The sequence below is a fragment of the Notechis scutatus genome, chromosome 5, assembly GCF_049901735.1.
Source record: "Notechis scutatus isolate UNSWTSFEM ecotype Mainland chromosome 5, rNotScu1.2, whole genome shotgun sequence".
NCBI classification, from domain to species: Eukaryota; Metazoa; Chordata; class Lepidosauria; order Squamata; family Elapidae; genus Notechis; species Notechis scutatus.
The window spans coordinates 50,830,697-50,856,692 of NC_142013.1; the positions used below are offsets into that span (position 1 = coordinate 50,830,697).

General features: G+C 34.3%; 1 protein-coding gene across 8 annotated transcripts in view; it reads right to left on the bottom strand.

Annotated features, from left to right (window-relative positions):
- The window catches only part of TIAM1 (TIAM Rac1 associated GEF 1), a 222,692-nt gene that overhangs the window by 18,079 nt on the left and 178,617 nt on the right, over positions 1–25,996 (bottom strand). For all 8 annotated transcript variants that reach the window (XM_087966684.1, XM_087966680.1, XM_087966681.1 and 5 more), the window contains 9 exons: positions 25,722–25,796; positions 23,270–23,440; positions 18,951–19,055; positions 17,969–18,047; positions 13,101–13,187; positions 11,020–11,244; positions 6,211–6,323; positions 2,060–2,239; positions 104–172 (listed from right to left, as the gene is read on the bottom strand). In XM_087966684.1, coding sequence (XP_087822810.1) covers positions 104–172; positions 2,060–2,239; positions 6,211–6,323; positions 11,020–11,244; positions 13,101–13,187; positions 17,969–18,047; positions 18,951–19,055; positions 23,270–23,440; positions 25,722–25,796 — 1,104 coding nt within the window. The remainder of the gene's footprint in view (positions 1–103; positions 173–2,059; positions 2,240–6,210; positions 6,324–11,019; positions 11,245–13,100; positions 13,188–17,968; positions 18,048–18,950; positions 19,056–23,269; positions 23,441–25,721; positions 25,797–25,996) is intronic.

Consider the following 25,996-nt stretch of genomic DNA (forward strand, 5'->3'; position numbering starts at 1 on the left):
AAAAAATCACTGAAGAATTTCAGAAAAAATTGGCCCTTAGAAGTATAAACATAAAATCTACTATATCTTTTTTATTTTGACCAACAAATGAAAGATACTATACCTCTTCTTGAGTAAGAAAAATTTCTTTTTGTAGTGGTTTCAGGTATCTCTCCATTAGACAGTTTAAATCCTGAAAATGAAAGATTATACTTTTAGCAGTTTTCAATGAGAAATTTAAAAACTTTCAATTCCAAATACCTTTGCAGGATTTTCAGTCATTTAATATTCATCATTAATGCTGGGTTTGGAACTTTCTTGAAGCATCTATTGGCTACTGTCAAATAAATTCTGCATTAGATAAAATATATTGATTTGATTTGGCATGGAATCATTATTGTATTGTCTTTATTGGAGCATTAATCTACTTCATAGGGAATGCATAGGTTATTTGCTGCATCCAATTCCTAACTCAATGTTGAATGATATAATGGCCCAAATAAGCATCTATATAACTTGAAAAATAATATGACAAATACTAACCTAAATGTATCATGAATCTTCAAAGGAAAAAGGAAAACCATCACTATTGAAAACAGGACTTGAAAGCCTTGAGTCAGCCTTTACCAATGTAAAACTACATACAACTGCAAGTCCCAGAATTTCCAGCTACCTTGGAAGATGTTTAGTTGAGGAAGGCTGAAGCATTTAATGTATTGCGTTCATTACAGTATGGTACATTTTGGGAAAACACTAAAGTAGATTTAGAAAGTCAAATAATATATTAATATTACCAAGATTTGCATCTGATGTTTTAAAATTGTCTCCACTTAATAAAAATGATAAAAGCAAGACCCATGGGCAATACTTTTCCAGTTCAAAACTATATTTTTTTAAAGGAAAATAGTATATTTATTTATAAATTTTATTGGCCTCTCATCTTATCGCAGGGTAACTTTAGTTTAGGGTAGAGACTTTGTGTTTAGAAGCATTGTGTTTACTTTTTTTTTTTTTAGGGCAAAATGGATCTCTCTATCCCCCCCGCCCTATAAAGATAACTGTGAACTTACTTTTAAGGATTTGCCTTAATAGGGAAAAATCAGTCATTAGAAATATGTGTTCCTGTTATGTATTAAACACAGGTGGTCCTTGCTTAATGACCACTTATTCAGCAACCAGTCAATCTTACAACAGCACTGAATGAATAGTATTTATGACTGGTCCACTTAGCTGAAATTGCAATGTTTCCACAGTTACATGGGCAACCAGCTCTCAAGTATGACATTACAGCACCCCGCAGCCATGTGATTGCCATTTGCAACCTTCACTGACAGCTTCCCACAAAAAAGGCCAGTGGGAAAACTACCAGGAGGTTGCAAATGGTGAGACATGCTATCGCGTTTAATAATGGCATAGGATTCATTTAACAAGTACAACTGGAAGTATTGGAACTGCCATTTCTAAGTGGCATCGTCATAGGAAATCCTACTTTATGACCGTGTCACTTAGCAACAGAAATTCCAGTCCCAATTTCTGTTTTTAAATGAGGAGTATACTATAGGTAGTATTTAACTTTTTATTTTATATTTGAGATCTGCAACTTACTCCCCTTTCTTTTGCAGTTGCTAACTCTACTCCAATAAACCTCGATCAACTGGTTATTATAAGCATGACTAAACTGGATGCATCGAACTTTAGATCCTCTATTAGCAGAGTGAAGGACAGAAAACTCTTATTCTAAAGAAAGAGAGGAAACAATGGGCAGCTTTGATTTTACTACTGCTAACAAAGAGGCACTCTTGGTCTTTTTCTAAAATCTGATGGCAGCAGAATAAAGAGAGAACAGGAAAGAGATAAAGCAAAGGACTCGATCTTTTTTCTTTGAAGACATGTTTAAAGAGTCAATGTTATCTTATTTCTGCTTAAGCTAATGTTAGCATGACAGAATAGAGGAGGAGAAAAGCAGAGATGATACTCGTGAGTATTATGGGTTAAGTCTAGAAAAATGCTAGAATGGGTCATGTTTGTGACTCTTGTCCACACTTCTTGACATGCAAATTAATACATAACAGCATATCACCTTGACATATGTGCATTCTGTTTCAAGTAGTTCACAAATAACTTTGCGCAGTTTATCAGCATCAGTTAGCTGTCTTGTAGTAGATTGCTGAGGTCCAGTAGATTCCTGAATGATCACATTAGGGTCAGATGGATTCATCTCATGAAGACTGCGACAAAAAGCAGCCACCTGTTCCGTACTCTATAAAATTAAAACAAATGATTATTTCCAGAATTCAAAATGTCATAATTATAATTCTTTTGAGTCAGACATCTTAAAGTACATTTTCCTGTTCCAAGATGAAAATTAAAGCAAACTGTGACATATTGTACCAAAACTTTAAAAATATAAATCTGCAATTGATTCCAGAAAATATTTTGTTAAGAAACAAATTATATAATATTTTTTTATGTAAACATCATTCATTATACATCTCCATACTTTCTATACTTGGTTCCACAATATCTTCACATTGCATTGTGTTTGTTAAACTTCTCACTTTTGTCTTTTTGATGTACTCTTCAGAACTGTCCAACTACCATTTTTTCAGTGTCTTCCTTCTTTTCAATCCCACTCCTTCATATATTTGTTTTAAATATTTATTCTAATTCCTTCACTTTATATCGTAAATGGCCAAATAACATACTTCTTATATATTTCATACTGGTCACTCACATTTGCATTCAGTTCTTATTTATTTTGCCCACATTCATTCATGATGCTATACCTTCTTGCTTCACTACTCTCATTTTAAAGAAAACTATTCCTACTGCACACAATTTATTATGTTTTTCTTGACCCACAATCTCTAGCTTTCACAAAACAAACAAGCATATTTTAGATGCCACCATTTTGACAAATATCATTTCCTTGCAAAAGATTACATGCCAAAGAAAATATTATTTTTCTACTTATTCGTTAAGAGTTCCTGCTTACTATTCATTTGCATTGATAGTGTGCATAATCAATTGCAGACAGTCAGTCTGATGTAGTGATGAAGGCATCATGCCAAAAACCATGAGACTGTGATTCTAATCCTGCCTATAGCATTATCCCAACTGGGTGACTTTGGTCCCGTCACTGTCTCTCAGCCCTTTAAAATAGGGAATGGCACAACAATCCAAAAATCTTTGGGGAAAAAAAAGCTGCAGAAAGCAGAAGTTCAGGTAGTCACCAGGAGTCAACACTGACTCAAAGGCACAAAAGAAGTTGGTTGCAAAACAAAGGTACACAATGAACCGAATTAGAAATGCCTCTTTCCTTTACCAATTCTATAATCAAAATTATACTCTTACCTGATTATAAAACAATTCAATGTAAAATTTCTCAAATCTTTTAATTTCAGCTGTCAGAATGTACTTCAGGAAAATATTATTCTTTAGTAAGTCTATGCAACTTAGAATAATTTATACTAAAAGCAGAATTAGAAATAAAGTAAAATATCTTAACCAGATGAATAGCCTTTCCAAATTCTGGTGCAATCCATAAGTGTCAGACAACAGTTACCATAAGCTGCACTAGGTAAACCAGACCAGGAAATCACAAGAAGGCTATTTTTATTGAAATTGGTTGTAATAACAAAATCTTGCAATTCTGATTGTGCTGTATCTCTTCTTTCTTCAGCAGGTAAGGGAGGCATCATCTGTTCTGGACTTAAAAAATGTTTCAGTCTCTTTTGTCTAGGGAACAATTCCAGTATATTTCCCTCAAAGTTAAGCAAATTCCTTACTTTCTACAGTAAAAAAAAAAAAACCCCCCCCAAAAAAACCCCCCCCCCCCCCCCCCCCCCCCCCCCCCCAACCCCCCCCCCCTACTTCATCGGACATGATGGCAGGAGTAAATATGCTGACATATTTTGAGCATAAACCAGAGAAAATCTAAACTCTTCAGCTATTAACCTCTACATGGAGTTTTAGATTGTTTATCAATCCCCAAACATTTAATATATTAAAATAATAAATACTACTTTAACTAATAGTATTACAAACAATGATAATAGTACCAGCAATAACAAAACCTTTGGAGATTGATATTAACCACTTTGGGAAATCCTGCTTTAGCCTCTTAAATTATGTATGAGCACAATAAGATAGAATAGTAAGCAGGAACTAAGTTAAATTATATAGTTCTATCATAAAGGAACTGTTAAAGTATACATTTAACATCAACTCCAAAGTAGATATTGTAGAATAACCCATATAGCCCATTTAACATTCTATATCATCAATTTAAAAGAACAAAATATGCATTTCAACATATGAGAGAACACACTAAAATATTCATTTATACAATGTTTCTCTACTGCTAAATCTTGAATTAATTTTCTATTCCTAAATGTATCATTCTCCCTGAGATTACAATTATAAATAAAATGGGTGGTTTAATTAAGCCAAGTGATTATTAATGACCCAACTACTTTAAGTAAGTTGGTCATAAATCATTTACTAAAGTTTTGCATTTTTCCCTAATTTTCTATTTATAGAGCTTGAAATGAAACCTTATATATGAAAAAGTAAAAAGAAAAGAAACCAGCTACTTGAGAAGCACCCCAGTCCCTGTGAAATACAAGAATTTTTAAAAGACAAAATAGCAGTAGATTATTTAGAAACTGTTTCAATTAATAAATCACTTTAAAAGTAAATAACATCAAAGAAACAATGCTATACTGTCCAAGCTCACACTAATACAACAAAGGCATACCTTAAGAGAAGTTAATATTTCTCTTCTCTTTTGAACTTAAACATACAGCATTACTTACCTATAATTGGTTTTCCATAACACCAAGGACAAACTCACTGTCTTTTGCAAGACAAAGCATTTGAGCTTTAGCAGCTGGAATGAGTGCTGCAACTGCTTCAAACTTGAGATTGCCTTCTGCTAGCTCATTTCCACTGTCTAAAACTAGCTATCAGAAGAAAGGCTACAGGCTTATATGTCAAAGTGGAAGGAAGTCAGAGGCCAAATGCATTTTCCTTCCTTTCCACTATGATACAATGGCAACAGTATTAGTACATTACTTCATAGGTCAGACCCAACTCTCACAGGGTAAATTCATTACATTATTGTGTTTTCAAATAGATATTCCACCTCTCTTACAGGGATTATTTACACATGCCAATGGATTTATCTTTGTTGCCATTTGTTCATGCTTTGGAATATCAGCAAATATATTGTCCTGCCACATAGTAATATGCATTAATGTGTTCTTCCCATATGGCAGCATACAACGCATTTGAGACAACGCATTTCCTTCAGAAGAATGATGTTTATGTAAGGGAGGAATATTGCATATTGCATATTGTATTGCAATTTACTTGGGGGTTGCATCATTTCCAAGCATCAGGATTGTATAGATTGAGGGCTTTGTTCTCAAAGCAAACAAAACTATGTCCCAAAGGAAAAGACCAGTGGACAAAAAGTGTCAAATTAAAATCAAATTAAATTAGTGAAGTTTATTTTATTTTATTTAAACTGCATTTAAATAGAATAAGCTTTAGTCTTGATGAAAATTCAATATGAATAACATTCCTAATAAAAATCAAACATCAGATGTGGCATTGGTATCATAAATATCATTAAATCGTATTTCACATACATGTACCTTTAGAAGACTTTCAAGATAACAAACTTCACACTAAGCTATCAGATAAAAAAATCAAATGGGCAAGCTCATATGATAATGGTCAGCAATTAGAAATCCATTTGTTCAGTCACTTTAATACAATTGTTGTGTTCTACTTCAGTCAAAGGTAGATGGCCCTGAAATAACTTTCCAATTAGGTTCTTTCCATGAAAACTGTGGTACAACTTTACACATGCACACACACACAAACACAAAATGGCAGCCTACATACATGTGTGTAAAATTGTGCCATTCAAAATGTGACACGCTAAAAAGGGGCAATATCAATGCTTGAAACTTATGGTAGTTATTAGGATCCATAGCTCTTGTACTTATTATGGGCAAGACAGAAACACTTGGATTTAGCAAGTGATAATGAGCTATAAATCAAGCCACTAATTGGTTTTATTTCATATTAATTGTAAGTAGGAAAAAAAGAAAGATATTCTTCTGGAAGCTATCCTCTAATCACATTCTTGTGAAATTGGCATTCCAAGTTTGAGCCAGCAGAGATTTTACTATTTACAATGTGAAAATGAGAGTTTCACACCTTGCTTGTTTTATCACTCTCATTAGAGAATTCCAAGATGTTCACTTCTGCCTCTTCTAGAGATGAGATACGTATTGAGATACAGTTGTCTTGATCATTGCTGAGCAAGGGCCCTGCCAGGATGCAAAAGAAGAATGAAATGGGTAACATTTCAATGCCAATACAAAAAAACAGTTTATAAACAAAACAAAACAAAAAGAAATGAAAAGAAAAATTTTCTCTTCTCTTCTCTAATGTTGGCAAGCTCTCAAAAAATGCAGGATTTTTTTTACCAGATCCTAGCATCATGTAAATAGTAGGTTCAGATCAAAATAATTCTTTTCCTGATATTTTACCACATAGAACTGATATCTCGTATATTTTTCTCTCCTCCTCATCCTCCCTCTTTCTCTGTGTGTGTATAAACAAATCCTAGGGATCAAACAAGTTGGAATATATGACAAAACTGGTTTCTGAACTCCAAAGAATTAAAATACAAAATGTATCTACTTGTCATAGAAACACTAATGACATTATATATATATTATTAGACCATGTTGCCTATGAGTACAGGAATAGTTTTGAAAGTAGATCTCAATAAGGTTATATAAGTAGATCTGAGCAGAGATGCATTTTTACTCTGTTGTACATTCCATTTCATCTATTTATAGTATTCCAATCCTGAGATATCAAAATACTCAGCTTTCAACTAACAATGGACTCCTTTCTAAAAATAAAAAGTTTAAAGCTTCTATAGAAATAGCTAAAACAATGTCATATATCTGTGATATGTCATATATATGAGGCTGTAATAACTTCATTTGAAATGGAGAAGTGACTTTAAATCAAGTCAATATTAATTTCTTAGCTGATGGTAATGAACTTTTTATAACTATCTGCACTTTCTTTCTGTTACACAAAAAAATACCATACAGTAATCTGCTTCTTGCAATAGAGACATTATTCCCCCAAAGAGAGCTATTTTGAATCTTGAGTTATAAAGAACTACCATTAATGCCTTCTATTCTTAAAAACATAAATTCTTTACTTCAATTATCCTCCAGCATATTATTATTTAAAAATACAAGCTATTCATACGATTTCTACCAACTGTAGTGGAGCACTTGCCCTATTTTGTTGTATTTACTTTGTATTTATGGTTCATTTTTATTTATCTCTTCATGTTATAGAAGATGTAGCATAGACTTCAGACTATGAAATTTCCTGCCATTAAAAAATAAATTATCTTTGGACTACATTAAAGGTATGAGGACTGGGTGAGGAAAATTGACATTAATGAAAAATTAAGTAAAATATTGGCAGTTGAAGATGGCAAATGTAGGTCTTTTAATGTTTATCTTGTAATATTAATTATAGATGCAAGCTTCAATAGTTTGTCTTTTCATAAAATAAAAATATTGTCCATAGTAATAAAAGATGAATAAATTAGATCATGTTAGGATTATCAAATCTGGGCTATATAATTTCAGAGAAGATTATTTATATTAAATATTATTAGTATAATGAAACAGGTCCCTGGAAAGCAATTGAGAGTTAAAAATATTAACATTTGGTTAAACCTTGTCCCTCAAATCAAAGAACATAGGATTTAACAATCTTGGATTGTTATATAAAAAGCATTCATGGAAGAATGTGTATATTACAGATCTAAGTCTTAAACTTGTCAATTCTTAACCTTCAAATTAGTTTTGATTCTTTGAACCAAAAGAGAAGCAAAACTGGGCAACATTGTCTAGATTTAATTTACTGTTGAAACTAAATAAAGCATATAATTTTAATTTTAATATATATATATATTCTTCTTTAAAGTAAATGTGCTTATGTATGTGTATACATGTATGTATGTGGATATATAGATACACCTTAAAATGTAAACAAGTATATTAAAACACTTCCATATCTAAACTAAATTTCAGGTAGCCCAAATAAGGCAGTAAGATTGCCTAGTCCAATTCAAAATGAGTTTAACAACTTCCCAAGCCTTGAAGATTTTTAGCCAGGTTATTTGAATGAATTCCTTCTCCCCATCCTATCAGATGAGGCAGGGCAAATGGCTTCAATAGAAAAGTCCTTTCAGTGTGGAAGAATCTCTCTAAAAACATATACATTACTAGAATTTATTATTTCTACCACATCAAAACTATGGTATAGAAAGATGAATAGCACAAGAACAAGTGATAGAAAAAGTTTGGCTTCCTAAAACACCTACCCATGTGTTCTGTAGTCATAGGACTCACTGCACTTTTGGTTTCTACAAGGAGTATATTTGACAATTGTTTTGCTTCACCAAAGGCATGACTAGTGAATTCTGCTGCTAAGATACTACATGCTATTCACATTTAAACTTTGTTGTTGTTTTTTAATCACTACTGTTATCCATACACTTGTAATATCCTCTTAGTATGTTATATAGCACAAATGCACTCAGAATCTATGCTGTCAAATGTTCTGAATCCAAGTGCTTTATTGCTATGCAACAAAGGTATGCAACCTGCTGTCACTCAAAGTGGAGAGGCCTTTTGTAGTCCCAAATGTGCTTTTTCAAGAGGCAACTGGACTTTCTGGTTTTTCTTTGAAGACATTTGATTGCTCATTTAAGAAGCTTCTTCTTGAAAAAGCATCTTTGGAACAACCATGACCTGGATGACTGAGAATCTCCATAGGCCTTTTGTAGCTTTAAATTTTTTTGCCCCTCAATAAAAACTTCCTTGTTGAACACAAATAAATGATGCTACATTCTCTTAATTAGCCATCTAATTAAAATAAAACCATTAATATTAGTATTGAATTTAGCTTATCTTTTCTACCTACTTTTACAATATGTTTAGGAGGCTGCTGCCTTTTGGAGTGAGGCTCCAATATGATATTTAGATTTTGGGGTGATTTGGAACCAAATTAAACTTTCCTCTCCTAGTACAGTACCTAGCTCAAAGATTCGGTTGCTGCTAAGAGCTAAACAGTATTCCTGTTCTATTTTCCTTTTTTCCACCCTCCTTTGCTTTTTTCATCAGTATGCAAATTCAAAATTTGGAGATTCAAATCACCTCAGCTTAATTGTTATATTGATGCAATCTAGATGATCTGATTTTTCGAACATCTCCTTGCCTTTTCTGACTGAACATGATTGTTACTCAGGAAAAACAACAAAGAAACACAGGATGTTAGCAGAGTAGGAATTAAACCACAGCCTGTGGCTACCCTTGAGATTAAACCAGATATTGCCTCCCTAAATAATATCAAATACAGTTGCATATTCACTGTGATCTGTATAATGGGTGGCTCCTGGAATGAATGACTCAATGAATGAATGAATGCATGTACGTTCATGCACACTCAAAGTTATATACACACACATATATCTCAATCCTTATTTCTGGATGGCCCTGATCGCTTGCAAACATACAAGGCGTATAAGTACAGTATTAACTGTATAGTATTAACAAGTATGATAATATTATTACTGTATTTTTCCATGTTAAGGATTATGTTCAGTGAAGGTATGAAGAAAAATTCTATACTCTGTAAATAATTTTCTGCAGCTAATGCACATCATATCTTATGTGATAAATAAATTCCTCCTCCTTTCCTCATTTAATGATTTTTCTGAGTAGACATACATTGGGCATAAATTATAGAACATGTTTAATACTCTTCTAATGCTGAACACCAGTAAAAGACCCACACAGTCTACATTCTGTGAATACAAAGGGACTTATCTCCTAAATTATATAAAATGTGCATACAGTGCACTTGAAGGCCTATTTTCACTGCATTGTAAATAACCCCCTTTTAGTTTTGTTTTATTATTGTCAAGTGTACTTAGTGTAACAAATAATTCTATGAAGAATTTCCATATAGGTCACTACTGACATCTTGTGGCCGAATATATTTTGATGTAAGTATGTTTTTCTCCTATATGAGACAGAAGACCAAGCTGTAGTTTCCAAAAAAAAAAAAACCCAGTCTATTTTTTATCAAGTTTCTTTAGAACATGCCTATGATATAGAATAAAAGAAATTTGTAAACAGTAACATGTCCTCAAGTCAAGATTGACTCCTACTGACTTCCATATATTTGAATTCCATATGTTGAATTGTCTTTGCTGTCTTCGGTGTCCTAAGTACAAAATAGGTGAAACCTGCTTAGTTTTTCAAGATTGGCTAGGTGCTGCCAACTAGCAGGGAGATAGATGTACAGTTATCCACCTATATTTTTTAAATTTTATTTTATAAATATAGCCACTTCTGTTTCATTTTCTACATCTTTATAGACAAACTCCATGTTTTTACAATGACATTATCTTTTTATAATTACTTTTTTAGCCAGTCTGTATAGTTTATATTTACACTCAATAAGTTCTTTAATTGGGTTAAACTGTTTCTGACAAGTATGCATACATGCAGAAAAATTCCCCACAGGTATTTTTTGTTATGCTCTTCGCCATCCAATTGTGAATTTCTATACACAGAAAGAATGAGTCTCTTCAAAGAAAAGAATTTAAAAAATTGGAATCTGTTCTTAACATCCTGTAGTCCAGCATATAAACAGAAAGTCACTGCCCTTTTTAATCCAGCACTACGATTGATTATTTTGGAACAACTAATATCATATATGACAAATCACTTCCAACTGTAGCTACCTCATTTTGAACTATTAAATAATACTAATATCTAGCACTTTTACATGGTGAAACAATAAGCATAACCCAGAATTTGCTTACACAAAGGTCTGGAGCACTTTGTACTCTTAAGTGGTTACATACAGCATGCTTGAGAGAGATTTTAATGTAAACTAATCTCATATGAATACCTTGGGTGCTGCATACAGACTTTAATGGACTGTCAGTCAAGTCAAAAGAACCATCTATCCTCCGAGGTGGTAAGTATATTCGATTCTGGCCTGCCTCTCTCTCAGGATAAGTCTGTACAATAAGGCACAGAGAAGGCTGAACAAGAAAATCTCTTAGCACGGCTGAGTTCAGGTCTTCAGCAGGCTTCTTATTAATTTCAACAATTTCATCACCTGGTTTCAGGCCTGAAAAGGAACATATTAAAGTTCAACTAGGGGTGCCCTGTACCTAGATGTTAGGGTTTTTAATTTCCTTAAGCCATAGACACCCAAGAACAAATCCTTTCATTTCCTGTACATTTCTGTATTTTGAGATAAGAAGCATTTTACTGATCCTTAATGAAACAGTTTCAGACACTATTCACAGATGCATTCTACTGTACTATTCTAGTCCAACAGTATCGGAGTCACAGTAAATCTTGGCATATATGACAGCCAAGTACCAAGCACAGATTGTAAAGATGTCATTTCAGCTATTCTATTCCTACACAAATACTTTGAAATTATGGAGGCATGGTGATTCTGTGACTTAATAATGCTAGAGATGGTCTTTCTCAGGAGATTTGAGTTCTAGCACCAAGTGGTGGAGTGAGCTCCCATCATTTGCCTTAGCTTCTGCCCACCTAGCAGTTTGAAAGCATGTTATATGGGAGTAGATAAATAGGTACCACTTTGGTGGGAAGATGAGCCAGTGCTTCATGAGAATGGTCAGAACCATGCCATTTACAAGATGACTTTGGTGTATAAGTATTCAATCTTTTCTGCATATAGAGTGAATTAATGAGGGGAGAGTATACAGCCTGTCATACTCCTTTTGGAGCCAGTCTATTTCAGAGATTTATTCATGTTGTTGTTATCACAATTTAAAATGTCCACTCCATCTGGTACTGCAGCTATGCCACGACAATTAGAACAGATCACGAGATCTAGAACAATTTAGTCATGCCAAACTAAATGTAATTGCAGGGGGTCTAACTCTACGCATAATCCAATTCAATATATAACCTTCCCAGAAAACAAAGTATCAAGGTTTTCAAGGGTAAATTCCTTTGGAATACAGGCTATATAGTTCCTTTTGCACATGTCTTTAGGATGGACTTTAGACATTTATATTGCTATTAACATTTAAAATTCCTTTTTCTTTTATTTTTAAGATATTACTGCCCTTATCCGGTCATTAGACAAACAACTAAAGGGGAATATTCTACACCTACCCACACTTCCTGAGCTCTCTAGAATACTTGAATTCTTTGTTAAAATAGAAAGATGTCTAAAGATATAGTAAATTTAAGATAATTAATTTTCAATGGCAAAAAGAAAGTGTACACCAACCCATTATTATATATAATATCTAAAAGATAATGGATAGATACCATATTTTTCGGAGTATAAGACATACTTTTTCCACCCCCAAAAGTGGGTGGAAATGTCTGTGCATCTTACACAGTGATTGTTGCCGAAGCCCCACCCACCTGCTGGCCCCCACCCTTTGGCCTCTGCCTCCCAGCAATTTGCAATTCCACCCCCCCCCCCCCATTTTCCGACCATTCCAATTCCTGCTGATCAGAACGGGCAGAAAATGTGGTGCGTGGAGACTGAAAACAGGATACACGGAGGCTGCAAATGGGACACACGGAGGTGGCAAATGGCAATGGCAATTCCTGCAGCCTAAAATAGCTGATCGTCAGGAGGCCGATCCAACCAACAATCAGCTGCTTGTGCTAATCAGGCTGTGCTGAAACAAACTGAAACTGAAATGGTTATTTGCTGTTTGCTGCAAGGAAGCAAATTGCTGGGAGGCAGAGGCAGATTTTTTTTTCTTGTTTTCCTCCCCAAAAGCTAGGTGTGTCTTATACTTCAGAATGTCTTATACTCCGAAAAATACGGTATATAATTTTGAAGAATGACAGCTTCTTATAGCCATTCACAAATTATTTTTACATAGTACAAGAGATAGTATACTCTTGAATAATAGAGAGGGGGAAATCCTTGAATGCTAAAGACATTTTAAAGAACATATGACACAAGTTCTAGCATCTTACCTTTTTTAAAAGCCAGACCTGTTTCTTTGACACTGTTGATGTAGAGATGACGAATCCCTTCTTCTTCTATAGAGGATAGAGAAAAACCTGTTAAAATATAAAAAAATAAAGATATTTGTTAATATTTTAAGCAATAGTATTTTAAAGGAAGCATTTGGTTATCTGTAAGCAAACTATTTTTTTGCTGATTTCTCCCCCCAAAAGGGAAAAAGTCCACCTTATTCAAGTAATAACAGAATAATAGAATAAATGACATCAGTTACACAACCATTTCTCCAGATTATAACACTTCTCCCAGCATAAATATTCTTTGCTTAGAGTCAAACGTTATGGTTCTGTTCTTCACATATACAAAGCACATATTGTACATTTTGGGAAAACTCTGAAAAATTGGGTATGTTAAATAGCATGTGTACTCGATTGCAGTCATCTACGTATACTACTGCAAATTGGTTTTTAAAATTCAGCTTTAAAATCTGGCATTCATCAGGAAAATCAGCAGCATGTATAAGAGAGAAACAGCTTTAGTAGATTGGATGCTAGTTTGGAGATTCAGGTATAAAATATTTATAGTGGAATATTATAAAATGGAAAAACAGATATGAAAGTGGATGGGATCATCAGTCTTAGGATTCATAGCAGAGACTGTGGTGCAATATCTAGAAGCTTAATATACAATTCAAAGTATGGATGCATTATGTGGTTGTCACCGTCATCATAATAAAAAAGGAACAACTAGAGCAGACACGTGAAACAATTAACAATCTCTTCAAAAAAATAATGTTCACAAGAGAAGACAAAAAAAAGAACACATTACCTTCCTAGATATCCTCATCAGAACAGGAAATGATGGCAAATTAGAAATCTAGGACTATCAGAAAATAACATAAAGCAACCGAGTGCTCCACTAGCAAAGCAACAAGCCAACTCCCATAAGAGAAATTATGAAAGAACATCATTCAGATGAGTTCAAACACACTGCAGTGCAGCAATCCACTATTTCCAGAAACAAAAAATAGACCTATAAAACATCTATTAACAAAATAGATACTGACACAATTTTATCAAAAAGTGTATAGCCACATAATTTGCTTCAGCACAACCCGTATAACCTATGAAAAGGATAACACCCATAAATCAAAAGGATTTCTGAAATAACCAACAGACAACAACTCCATGGCATCACCGTAGCACACAGCCAACTAAATTCTTCTAAAACATCTTAAGCAAACCAAAAGACTCAAGAAGAGAAATCAGGAATAATTTACAGTATACAATGCAAGGACATTGTCCCTGAAGAGAAAGGAAGGAATTGGCTAGAAATATTATCTATATTATTCTACAGTAATAGGATTAGGCATGAATTAGGCCTGTCATTGACCATCTGCTGCTTTATAAAAGTGTGCTGAAAACTTAATTGCTTTTACTAAAGATGTCATTGATACCATCATTACTTTCAAAGCTACAGTAATGGTTCATGTGCAGGATGGGCTTTCCTTGGATTGATAAATGAGAGATTATTCTTTCAGACAGACTATGTAGAGGATGGAATGTTTTCCTTCAAGAAAACATGATGCAAACAGAATTTTAATTTTTTAAATTAAGGATGTACAATGAAAGTAAATTCTCTGAACATTGATGTAAACCGCCTGGAGTCAGCTATGTGTCAACTGGGCAGCTATATAAATTTGTTTAATAAATAAATGAGTAAAATAATTTATACCTAAACATGCACCAAGCCATGAGAAAGTAGAGAAAAGAATGCTTTGGAGCTGACTTTGTCAGAACCACATGATATTGATGAAAAAACACAGCTAGAGGTCAATAACCCTAACTCTGAAAACGATTTGCCAACTGCAAAGAATACCACCTTGAAAATAACTGAAAGAATAAATGGTCCAAAAGAAAGCTTTAATAAATTGATAATATCTTTTTCTTAAGGAACTTCCAAAGAAAGGTCAACAAGTGAAAAAAATGTTCTTAGCATTTTAAAATGCTGCTTAGAACTGCCACATGACATTTAGGAATGGAGTATACACAGTGACATAATTCTAGTGATGATGCTGCAAACGGAGCAAAGGCAATTTTTGGCTGCATCATGACATCAGGTGTCAAGTCATGAAAAGTATTTATTCCATTTCACTCTGCTTTGATCAGCTGCCATCTTAAGTTGCTATGTCCATTTCAGGCACTATAATTTAGGACAGATTTGTAACAACTGGTTCAGGCTCAGAGAACACAAGGATGATGGGACTAAATATAAGATCTCATAGAGATAGACTGAAGGAGCAGAGTAAGTTTAGCCTTGAAAAACGCTGTGTAAGATGGAATATAACACTTTTTTCTAATACTGAAAATATATCACACCAACAAAAATCAAGAGCTTCATTCACTGGATTGTACAACAGGAATAGTAAATAGTAAGCAGTTAAGTCAGACTGAAAAAATGTATGAAAAGTTTTTTTTGAAAAGTTTTAAGACTCCTGAAAGTTCCACAGTAAAATTAATTATAAAGAGACTGTAAGCTAACTTTCACTAGCTGGTTGAACAGCAATCTACTGAGAATACTTTAATTTGGAAGACCATAGAAAAAGCAACCATAGTTGCTTTTTATGATTTTATGCATAGCATGAATTTAATAAACATAAATGCATATACCTATATGCAGCAGGAGCAGCCTTATCGTTACAATAGAAAAAGTACCGTATTTGCCGGCGTATAAGATGACTTTTTTGCCCTGAAAAACATGCCTCCAATTGGGGGGGTCGTCTTATATGCCGGGTCATCTTATACGCCGGCAAATAGTAATTGGGAAGCACTGCGGCTGCCCGCGGCTGAGGCACTTTGGCGCACCGTGGAAACGAATCCCGTGAAGCCGAAAGGAGCAGCCAGCCTTCTCCCAGCTCCCAAGGAAACGAGGCTCGACCGCCTGAGCTCCGCTGAGGTATCCGGCTGGGGCTGTCAGGAGTTGTTACCGCTGGCGCGGCTCCGCGGCTCCTGTCCTGCGTTGCCTCGGGAAGGAAAGACAAAACCAGGAGCCGCTGCTGCCATTGCAAAGCGCCGCCGCGGCTCTTCCTTTTTGCCTTTCCCTTCCCGAGGCAACGCGGGACTGGAGCATGCCGCCAGCGGTAACAACTCCTGACAGCCCCAGCCGGATACCTCAGCGGAGCCCGGGCGGTGCGAGCCTCGCTTTCCTTGGGAGCTGGGAGAAGGCTGGCTGCTCCTTTCGGCTTCACAGGATTCGCTTCCACGGTGCAAAAGTGCCTCAAAAAAAAAAAAAGTGCAAAAGTGGAAGGCGTGCGGAAGAGGGGGCGAGTATATAACAAACTATATTTTGAGTGGAAATGTTGGGGGTCGCCTTATACGCCGGGTCGTCTTATACGCCGGCATATACGGTACTTGGTGGTGGGGGTGGTTTTTTTGTAATATTCCTTTCAAATAGAGATGGGCAACCTAGAACTTGCAGGCTTCATGCAGTCTAGAAGCATCATGTTTTTATCTCCAGGAACCCAATTTTGTGCCCCTGAAATGGGTGATAAATGCCAAATAAGAGGGGCATTTTTTGCCAATTAGTAATGGAAAATAAAACGAATAGGTGTGTTGCATTTCCAGGTGGCTTAAGAAGCCTAATAAATATATATTATTGCATTTACATACTGTATTTATAATTTAATAGTGTATTCAATACATGGAGGTTTACCAATGTATGGTGACCGCCATGTTGTATGATGCACTTTAATCGTACACAATATGTTTTGTGCGCATTGTTGCATCAAATTTCCCAAGTAAGGAACTGCTGCTTCAAGTTTAAAAACTTGAAGCATTTTGGAAGTCTTTTCAGTATTTTTAGCTTGGATGATCTTTAACATGAGCAAGAAGCACCTCACAAATCCTTAAAACAACTCATTCAAAGCAGCAGCTTCATACTCAATGCAGGGTTTGGGGTTGTTTTTGGAAAATTTCGTACTCAAAATGTTGCAAAATACAATGGTTTTTACCCTTTGTGTGTATGTGTGTGTGTGTGTGTGTGTGTGTGTGTGTATGTTTTTGTGTGTGTGTGTGTGTGCGTATCTCCTACATGGAAGATCTATTAACATGTTACTGTATAAACCAATGTCAAAATTTAGCCAATACATATTCATCATATAAACCTTTACCTTCAAATGAATCCAGCATTGCTGGGTTATACCATATCTCAGCTGTATAATAAGCCTTTTAGGGATTTTAAAATGCTAAATATTAAAACTCACAGAACTCAAGATAAATGCTACAGATGGTTTATTCACTGAAGTAAACTGGAAACACAATATAATAATACATATATTTTGTCTAAGTTTATTGTTAAATTCAAAGACTATTATTTGCATCCAAACCAACAGGGTAGTTTTGAAAATATGTTGTAAGTATGTATCAAATAACAATGTTAAATATGAAGTGTAAAATTTCCTGGAAGTTTCAGCATTGAAGATTAATGTTTTCATACTTAGCAGTACACAATTTTATCTCCTAGCTTCAGTGTGAAAAGTTACTTTCTTTCTGAGAAGTGGCTTATTTTTCCACAGGACCTGTTTCTGTATTTTAAAAATGGAAAAGATGCCCAGTAGTGTCAACTTAGCCACCTAAAATGATTGTCCTCAGATATGACTACTGACTAGATTCAATAAGGCTTTTAAAGATTACAGCTTCATAATTCCAAACCCCCAGTACTTGGATAGAATGTCATGGCTTGCAATCAACACCTCTAGGTGCTACTAGATAGAAGTAGATAGAAGAAAGTTGCTGTTGTGAATATTAAAATATTTTATGATACCTGTGTAAGCAAAAACTTGATATACAAATGTATACAAATACACATATCCCAAACTCACCATAATTATCCAATGTGTCAGATTTTTCAAGCTGAATTTGCTGTGTAATTTTTTCACAAATTTCAATTTCTTTATATAGCTGAAAACACAATACATTTTTAGAAAGAGTTAGTTACATAGAATTATACTGCTACTTGTCATTTTCCATGCAGCATCCTTTTTGAATGTAGAGAGAAGACGGATGAAAAAAAAATCACAGTATGTAAAGTTCTGATTGGGTTATGTGGAGCTCAACACCTGATAATCTCGTGGACATATACCATGTAGTTTTCAGCTAATAAACCAAATTTACACAATATTCCTTCTTAATCACATAATCTCAGCCATTTCTTCTAGGGTTCAGTATATATGCCTTGTCAGTCACATTACTTCAGAACACTGTAAGATTGTAAAATATAAAATTTAATAATATTTTGAAGTTATATTTTTTCTTCATCTTTAATGTCTAAATTTAGTTCTTCCTTCCATAATATTTATTTCCCTCCTTCTTTTCCTTCCCTTTCTCAATATAAACTAAGATAGTAATGAATAAGAGTGACAGTAATGTCAGCATGTCCTAAAAAAAGTTTATTTCATAATCTAGTGTCATGTATTAAAACTACAATTGTCCAAATTCCTAGGCAAACACAGGGGTTATCCAGATGGGAATTCTGGATATTATAGCCCTAATATATCTGAAGAGCTTGGATCTCATTATTAAACACAACTTGAATTCAAATTCCACACTCATTAGAGATCTTAGCTCAGCCATAAACACTCAGCCTATTTACTTCTATGAACTCTCTGAAGGATGGGACAAAATACTAAAAGTAAGGATATTCTTGCTCCACTACATGCAAACTCAATTTATCTTGCTCTATATTTAGAGTTCTTAATATAAACACTACCAAAGAGACAAGATATGGTAATATCAATCTCTTTTTTTTTTCTAAATTCTATTTAAAACAATATATATAGGACAACTATGTAAGCTTAACATTACCAATTCATAAATATCTTCTTCTGGCTTTGGTATGTAACATTCCAGTTGGTTTCCTATGAGGAATCTGAGACGGACATAGTGAGCTGAGTAATCCAACTGATGTGCCTGAAAGAAAAAAGAAAATAAATATCCATATATCAATAACCATTTTTGTTTAGTAAAATGCTTCTCTTAATGGAGAGAAAAGTCTGTTCTACTTAAAAGGAAACGTTTAAAATTATTGTCTAAACAACCCAAGAAAAATACTTTATTGATGCTCAAAAGAAAACTGGTCACATTTGACTCCCTAAATTGAAAAGGCAACATTATTCTGAATGGAAACATCACCAAATATCAGATCTGGGTGGAAACATATGTACTAAACATAATGTTAAAATTAACAAGTTTCTTTCTCTTATTTCCCAATAAAAACCTAATGCTTACATATAGTACGACCTAGTTTGTTACTGAATTTATCAAAAACATTATGAGCCTAAATCTGCTATAATGTTAAGTTAACCAATTATATTAGTCAATATCCTTATTATCGTACCACTAACTTGCATATTTCTTTTTCCTACTCTTGCCCTCAAACGTTTTTTCCTTCAAATGAAAAAATATGAATCCTTTCTTTAAAGAATCACCCACCATGATTTAACTGAAGACACATATGTTCCTGCCCTTTTCCAGACACCAACCACATATAATAATGCAACAGGAGATTCCATGCCGGGGAAAAAAGGCAACCTTATATTTCTTCTGGAATTAAAGGCCCAAGAGACATAACCAACAGTAGCACTGCTATGTTCTTGCTGAGATTAAAAATAACATTACAGAAGCTGCAAGGCTGCATCTACAATACCTTGGAATTAAAATGATGTTGATAACTTACACATACACATTTTTTGTTTTCTTGACTGGGCACAAAGAAAATGACAGTGTCATGGAGAAAAAAAAGATGGGCAAAATTAGCATTGCTATTCCTCTACACCCCTGAAGACAACAATTATTTGCATTAAGTAACCCTGTACAAATTCTATTCTGAATCACACAAAAAAACAGTAAACAACAACAACAACAACAACAACAACAACAACAACAACAGGAGTCTGGCAGCATTTTTTCTAACAAGTTTTAACAAAAGACTGCAACTCATGAAAGCTAATGCTTTTAGTATTTTGTTAGTTAGAGAAGATATGGTCGACTCCTATGCTACCATAGATTAACACAGCATTTCTCCTACAGTGTTTTCTAATTAATAGTATCTTATGGCATGGGTTCCAGTGTGGCTTATTACATTTATATAAACACAGAAGTTATTATCTTGCCCAGAAGTGTTCACTGATTACAATCTTCACACATCCAGAACATATGGAAAGAAAGTTAAGATATTTCTTTTCCCTAGGACTTCAAACTTTAGGACTGATACTGTTAACATAGAATAGTCTTTTTTATCTTGAAACAATAAGTTTCTTATTAGTTGTTACTTGAACAGGATCAAACTGCTTTCCAATGTTTGAATTCGCACATCAAGCTAAGTTCATGATTTGTTTAATATTCATCTATAGAATACTAGAATCAGCTGGGTTCTCAGAAGCCAATAAGCCATGTCCAGACAAGCTAAACTATGACACGGCATGACATAAAAACCAGATCAGAGTAACAGATCGATTTAGCTCTGTATTCTTTGTACTGAATAGTGGTAGGTGCAATTTTAGATAGTAATCTGTTCCACGCTTGCTTGGAAACGATAGGAGTAGAGTCCACTTTTTTTATATCTCCACATGATGTTAAATTGAGATATTGGATCTCCTTTTGATACACGAATGAATAGTACATAACATCAAAATCAAATCATATTTATGGCTAGCAGTAATTGTAGTCCTGAACTAGCTAAGGCTAGAATCTTCATCTTTAGTTCCCCATGATCCAGGTGAAAATTACAATGTGGGGAGTCTTTACAACATCTAGAGCATGAAGAAGCTATATGAACTGTAGAGCGTGAAATGTTTACTATACCAGAACTCGACTGATTCTCAGATGGCAGATGGCAAACTGATGTGAAATGATGTGGTTCAGAGAATTAAAGGAAAAAGAATGAGCTGAATGCAAGAGACAGGAGAGAAAGATTCATTAGTAGATGTTACAGGGAAGACAGAACCATCAGCATTTTCATATCATACATAGGTAATTCAGAAAGAAAGAGACATAGAATGAATCACAAACCAGTTTAGTGACAATTTAACAATTGAACATTAGTCTCAAAAAAAAATATGCTTAAGTTTCACATTCTGTAAACTAACTTCTCATGTTCTACCTATGCTACCTATAAAAATTACTATCTATATAAAATTACTATTTATACAAAAGTTCTAAAAATAACATTTTGCTAAGATCACTTTTAATGTTTTCTATTGTGCATCTTTTAAAAAATATCACTTTATTTTGATAAATAATAAAAATGCTAGAAACATTTTTCTTCAATAATATCTATAGAAATCTGCTAAAAGATATTCAATATGATATAACTAAATTAGAACCTTTTCATGCAATGTATGCAAATCTCCCTCAAGATATAACTTGAATATAGAAAATACAAAATTTCATGTATATTGTTTTAGTATTCCAGTTTATTTGGTTAGTTCATGGTATTGGGGGATGAACACCATGGATAACAATGATGATTATTTCTAAATTATAACTGTACATCCATTCCTCCTATACTTTGTAAATTACAATGTGCATCATGTTCTAATTATTCTTTTCTCAAGTGTAAAGATTTAATTTAGAGAACAAATTATTAGTTCAATTTGTTGCAATACAGCAAATAGTCTTTCCTTCCTTCCTGAAAATTTACTTCCAGAATTCTTATTTATGCATGCATGCTAACAATTTACAAATGGTGAGTATTCTATTACATTAATCTTGAATTCTACAAGTAGACATAATCTAAAGCCAGAGAATAGATTGTTAATGTGAAGGAACAGTATTGAGAAAGTTGAACAATTAAAAACCTGCCTGTCAAGATCTATTTCCACATATGTACATATTGAATGACTGATGGATCCCACCTGAGAATCCAGAACAATTTTTGACATATAGATTCCCGCGTTACCCACAAACAATACGCATATTATATTGAATATACACATACATGTCACATTGAACATTTTTTCTGTCAATACCATCTTGGAACAAAAGGTGAGTTGAAAGATACTTGCTGCTTAAGAGAAACTGACATTTAAAAGACTGATTAAAAAATTGACATATATGCACAGGTATAGTTCACACAGTGAACATACTGACAGAAAATGATAGTCTGAAATTATTATTGGCTTGTATAGCTATAAATTACCTGGTGGCATGTTTGTCTCCTTCCAACAGGAGGAACAGTTGCAGTATTTCAGAAGTTATTAGAGAGAGTTTGTGTTGTTTCCAAACTGTTGTATCTAATCAGAGACCTCTGATTGCTATTCACATAAAAAGCCAGGAACTCAACTAGATTTCTGAATCCTGGTTTGTTTTGTATGAACAGAGCCACTAATGGATTATGGAGATTTTTTTCCCATCATTTTCAAATATAATATTATTTAGTATCTACATGAATGAATAATCCCTGCAGTCCCCATTGTCATCATTAAGTGAGGACTGTGGGTCATTGAGCAAGCACCTTCTTGTAACTTCCTGCTTGCTTCCAACAATCAAAGTCAGTAGGAAAGCTGACAGGAAGTTGCAAGTCCCAGCTGCTGCCTGGTGGAAGAAGGAGTGAGAGGGTGCACAACTGGTGGGAAAGGTGTGAGAAAGACATGGCAGGAGTGTGGCAGAGCTTTGGGTGCTAATGCCAGATGTGGTAGATCCAGTGCAAGCATAATGAGGTTCAAGGAAGGTGCATAGGTGGCTGTGGAGCAAAGTGAGGCTGGAGAAGGATGCAGGAGGGGAGGGGGGAATTTACCCGAGCAACTTGCAACCTTCCCTGCCATCCTCCCCATTGACTTTGTTTTGGGAAACTGGCAGAGAAGGTCACAAATGAGACACATGTGACAATGGATTGGTGCAAACATTGTTTGAGCCAGTTTTCAAGCACCTGAATTATGATCACATGACCACAAGGATGCTGGGACAGCTAAAACTTTGAGAATTAACCAAAACCACCACTTGTTCTGCATTGCCTTAACTTCAAACAGTTGCTGAACAAGTGGTTGTTAACCAAGAATTACCTGCAGACATTATTAATATGAATGCCTGACACAACCAACGTTTCATCATTTTATTTAACCAGGGGTAATTCCCTGCATGCAAAGTGGAAGCTGTGAAATGCAATTTATCATGTATTACTTTACCTTGCAAATCATTTCCAGGACATCTCTTGCTGTGTCTCCTGGGTGGATGACAGTCAAAGCCGACTGGTTATTTGGCAGGCAATACCATGATGGTGTAAAATACTCATGAACCCAGATGTCAGAGTCAGGATTATGAGGATGGACAGTAGTGAGGGCTACTTCTTTTTCTCTCTGAAAAATGCCATGAAAATGTTTCTGATTAAGTGGAACTCAGCTTTTCTATTAAGAACAAGCTTATTAAGGTAGAATTATTTACTATCAAATAAAACTATAAATCAAATACATATTATTACACATGATGCTGAATAGAAATCGTCCAGTTGTCAGTTTTCTTAGCAATTTTCCAACATATTGGGAAAGGATCACTCACTTTGAAGGAATAATTCTATATGTGCATTGGATTTCCAATGGGAAGCCTGTTTCTCCTGAATTTATTTCATATTTTGGAGTTGTGCCCCAAAGTTAAAGCTAACATTTTCTTGTATTAATACTGTAGAAATAAATTAAGGTGATAAATTCACTATGGAATTGGCTGATTTAGAATTATGAATGCCCTGTAGCAAACTATAGCATTCATTTCAAATGCTTTCTTCTTTTGTAAGTTTAAACTAGACCCTGAGGTTACCATTTCTATCAAGTGATAGAAGTATGGAATTCCCATTAGTTTTAAATGATTCAATCTGTTAAACTCCATTTGCTCAATTAAAAATATGTCCCCTGGCCCTAAGTAATTATGTTTCAAAACCCAGTTATGTACATACAATACGAAAAAGGTAAAACAGAGTTGTATTTACCAAAACAGAAGTCTCGCTAAATTATATATGCTGATCAACTATATAGAAAAGTAAATTAGCTGAGGTCTCTATGAAGGTTTTTCAATATAAAATGGAAATACTCCACTCATGTTCAGACTTTATGACAGCATATCCTATGACCTAATATTTTCGGGAAAATGTTATAATATGTTCAACTATGTTTAATGTTAGCATTGAAAAATTCAGTATTCCCCATTCCTACTTAAGAAAGGAAAAGTATATTACTGGTGACACAAGCAGACATAGTCACGTAATGGCACAGATAGAAAGTGAATGAATGTTGTTGTAGGCAACAGGAAAAGAAAATGGAATAAGGGCTCTTAACATGAAGGAACACAAGTGGAAATCAGCAAAGTAATATGTGAAGGAGAATTATACTTGCTACTGATGAAAATCTCTGCATTTGGCTTTGCATGCATATCATTAATAAGGAATATAGCCCTGGTGACTGTAATAAGATATTTGACTTTTTTAATTCTGAATTCTCCATAAAAAATATTATGAAAAATTGGTTCTTTCTGGTAGCTGTAAAGCCGAGACATTTTTCTAAGATAAAAGTAGTGGGATATAAAAGCTCTTCAGAGTTTAGAAAAGATATAGAAAACTACCAAAGCTTGTTGAATAAATGAATGTATATATACCATGATGAAGAAAAATATTTAACAATAAAAGTCTAAAAAATAAGATCAATCTTATAAAATGAAGGTATATATTTATCCAGAGAGGAGAGAGCTGATCCGCAGAATACTTTGTCTCAAAAACAGATGTTCACCCAAACACATGGAGAACGCGAGCTGAGGTGAGAACTGAAGCACATGTCCAGTCTTGTCTGTTTTAAGTCAGTTTCCATAATATTCAGACCAAACACATGAAGGGAAAATGGACTTGTACTCTTGAATGCAATACAATTGCCACTATGACTGAGGCTCAAGTCAAGTGGAGAGCTGTATTCTTGTTTAAGTGTACACCCATTCAGCTTCCCTTCAGGGTCCTTCCTGAACATTTGAATGCAGGAGAGAAGTGGGAACAGGACTGCAAAACCAATCCATTTTCTATCCACACACTCAGTTAAAGTCTGAATGGGACATAAAGTTCCCCTATGCTAGTTAAGTGCATGTTAAATCTGGAGTGAGAACTGATCTAGCAGAGTAAATACCCAAATCTTTATGTTCTTATATAATCTGAGGGGAAAATATTTAGTTTCATATTTGTAAAAGGAGGTGTCACCATAGATTTGAAAGCAGAATTCAATTCTACTTCAGCTAATATCTGCCTAATATGCATGAAAACCTACAGGCTTCTCATAACAGCAAGTTCTTGGCTAAATATTTTTTATGGAAATAAGTTTCTATCAAAGGTAGTCATGTTGTCATTTTAAAAATAAAACAAAATTCTGATTAGTTCTGGGTCCACCAACTCTCATTCAAGTGCCAGTGGATATTCAGAAACTTCCATATCTCTAGCAAACAGACTTTGAACTGAGCTGTCATCATGCTTTGAGCTTTGCTTCATCTTCACTTCCCCTTCACTTCAGATTTTCATTTCACATTATTTCACCCTGCTTCACTGTACTGGGTTCTGGGTCACAAGCTAATTGAACTCCTTTTATGTAAATTAATTATATCCTTTTTTTTTACCTTACTTTCTTGCACAGTGTCATCAAATATTCCTTCTAAAGATTTCTTTACAGAATCAGTTCCTTCACCAAAAACCTTCAAAACACAAAGAAATTGTGCTATTTTAAATACAGTAAGATGATGCAAATACTTGCTAAATCTGGAAACATTTCATGTTGATAGAAGAAATGAAGATGGGCTCAGGAGGAAAATTTGCATATCAATTATACTTGGATAAAATTAGTTTCTAAGTACAAAAATAGCTAAATTACACTGGTTACCTGGTCTTTTCAAAC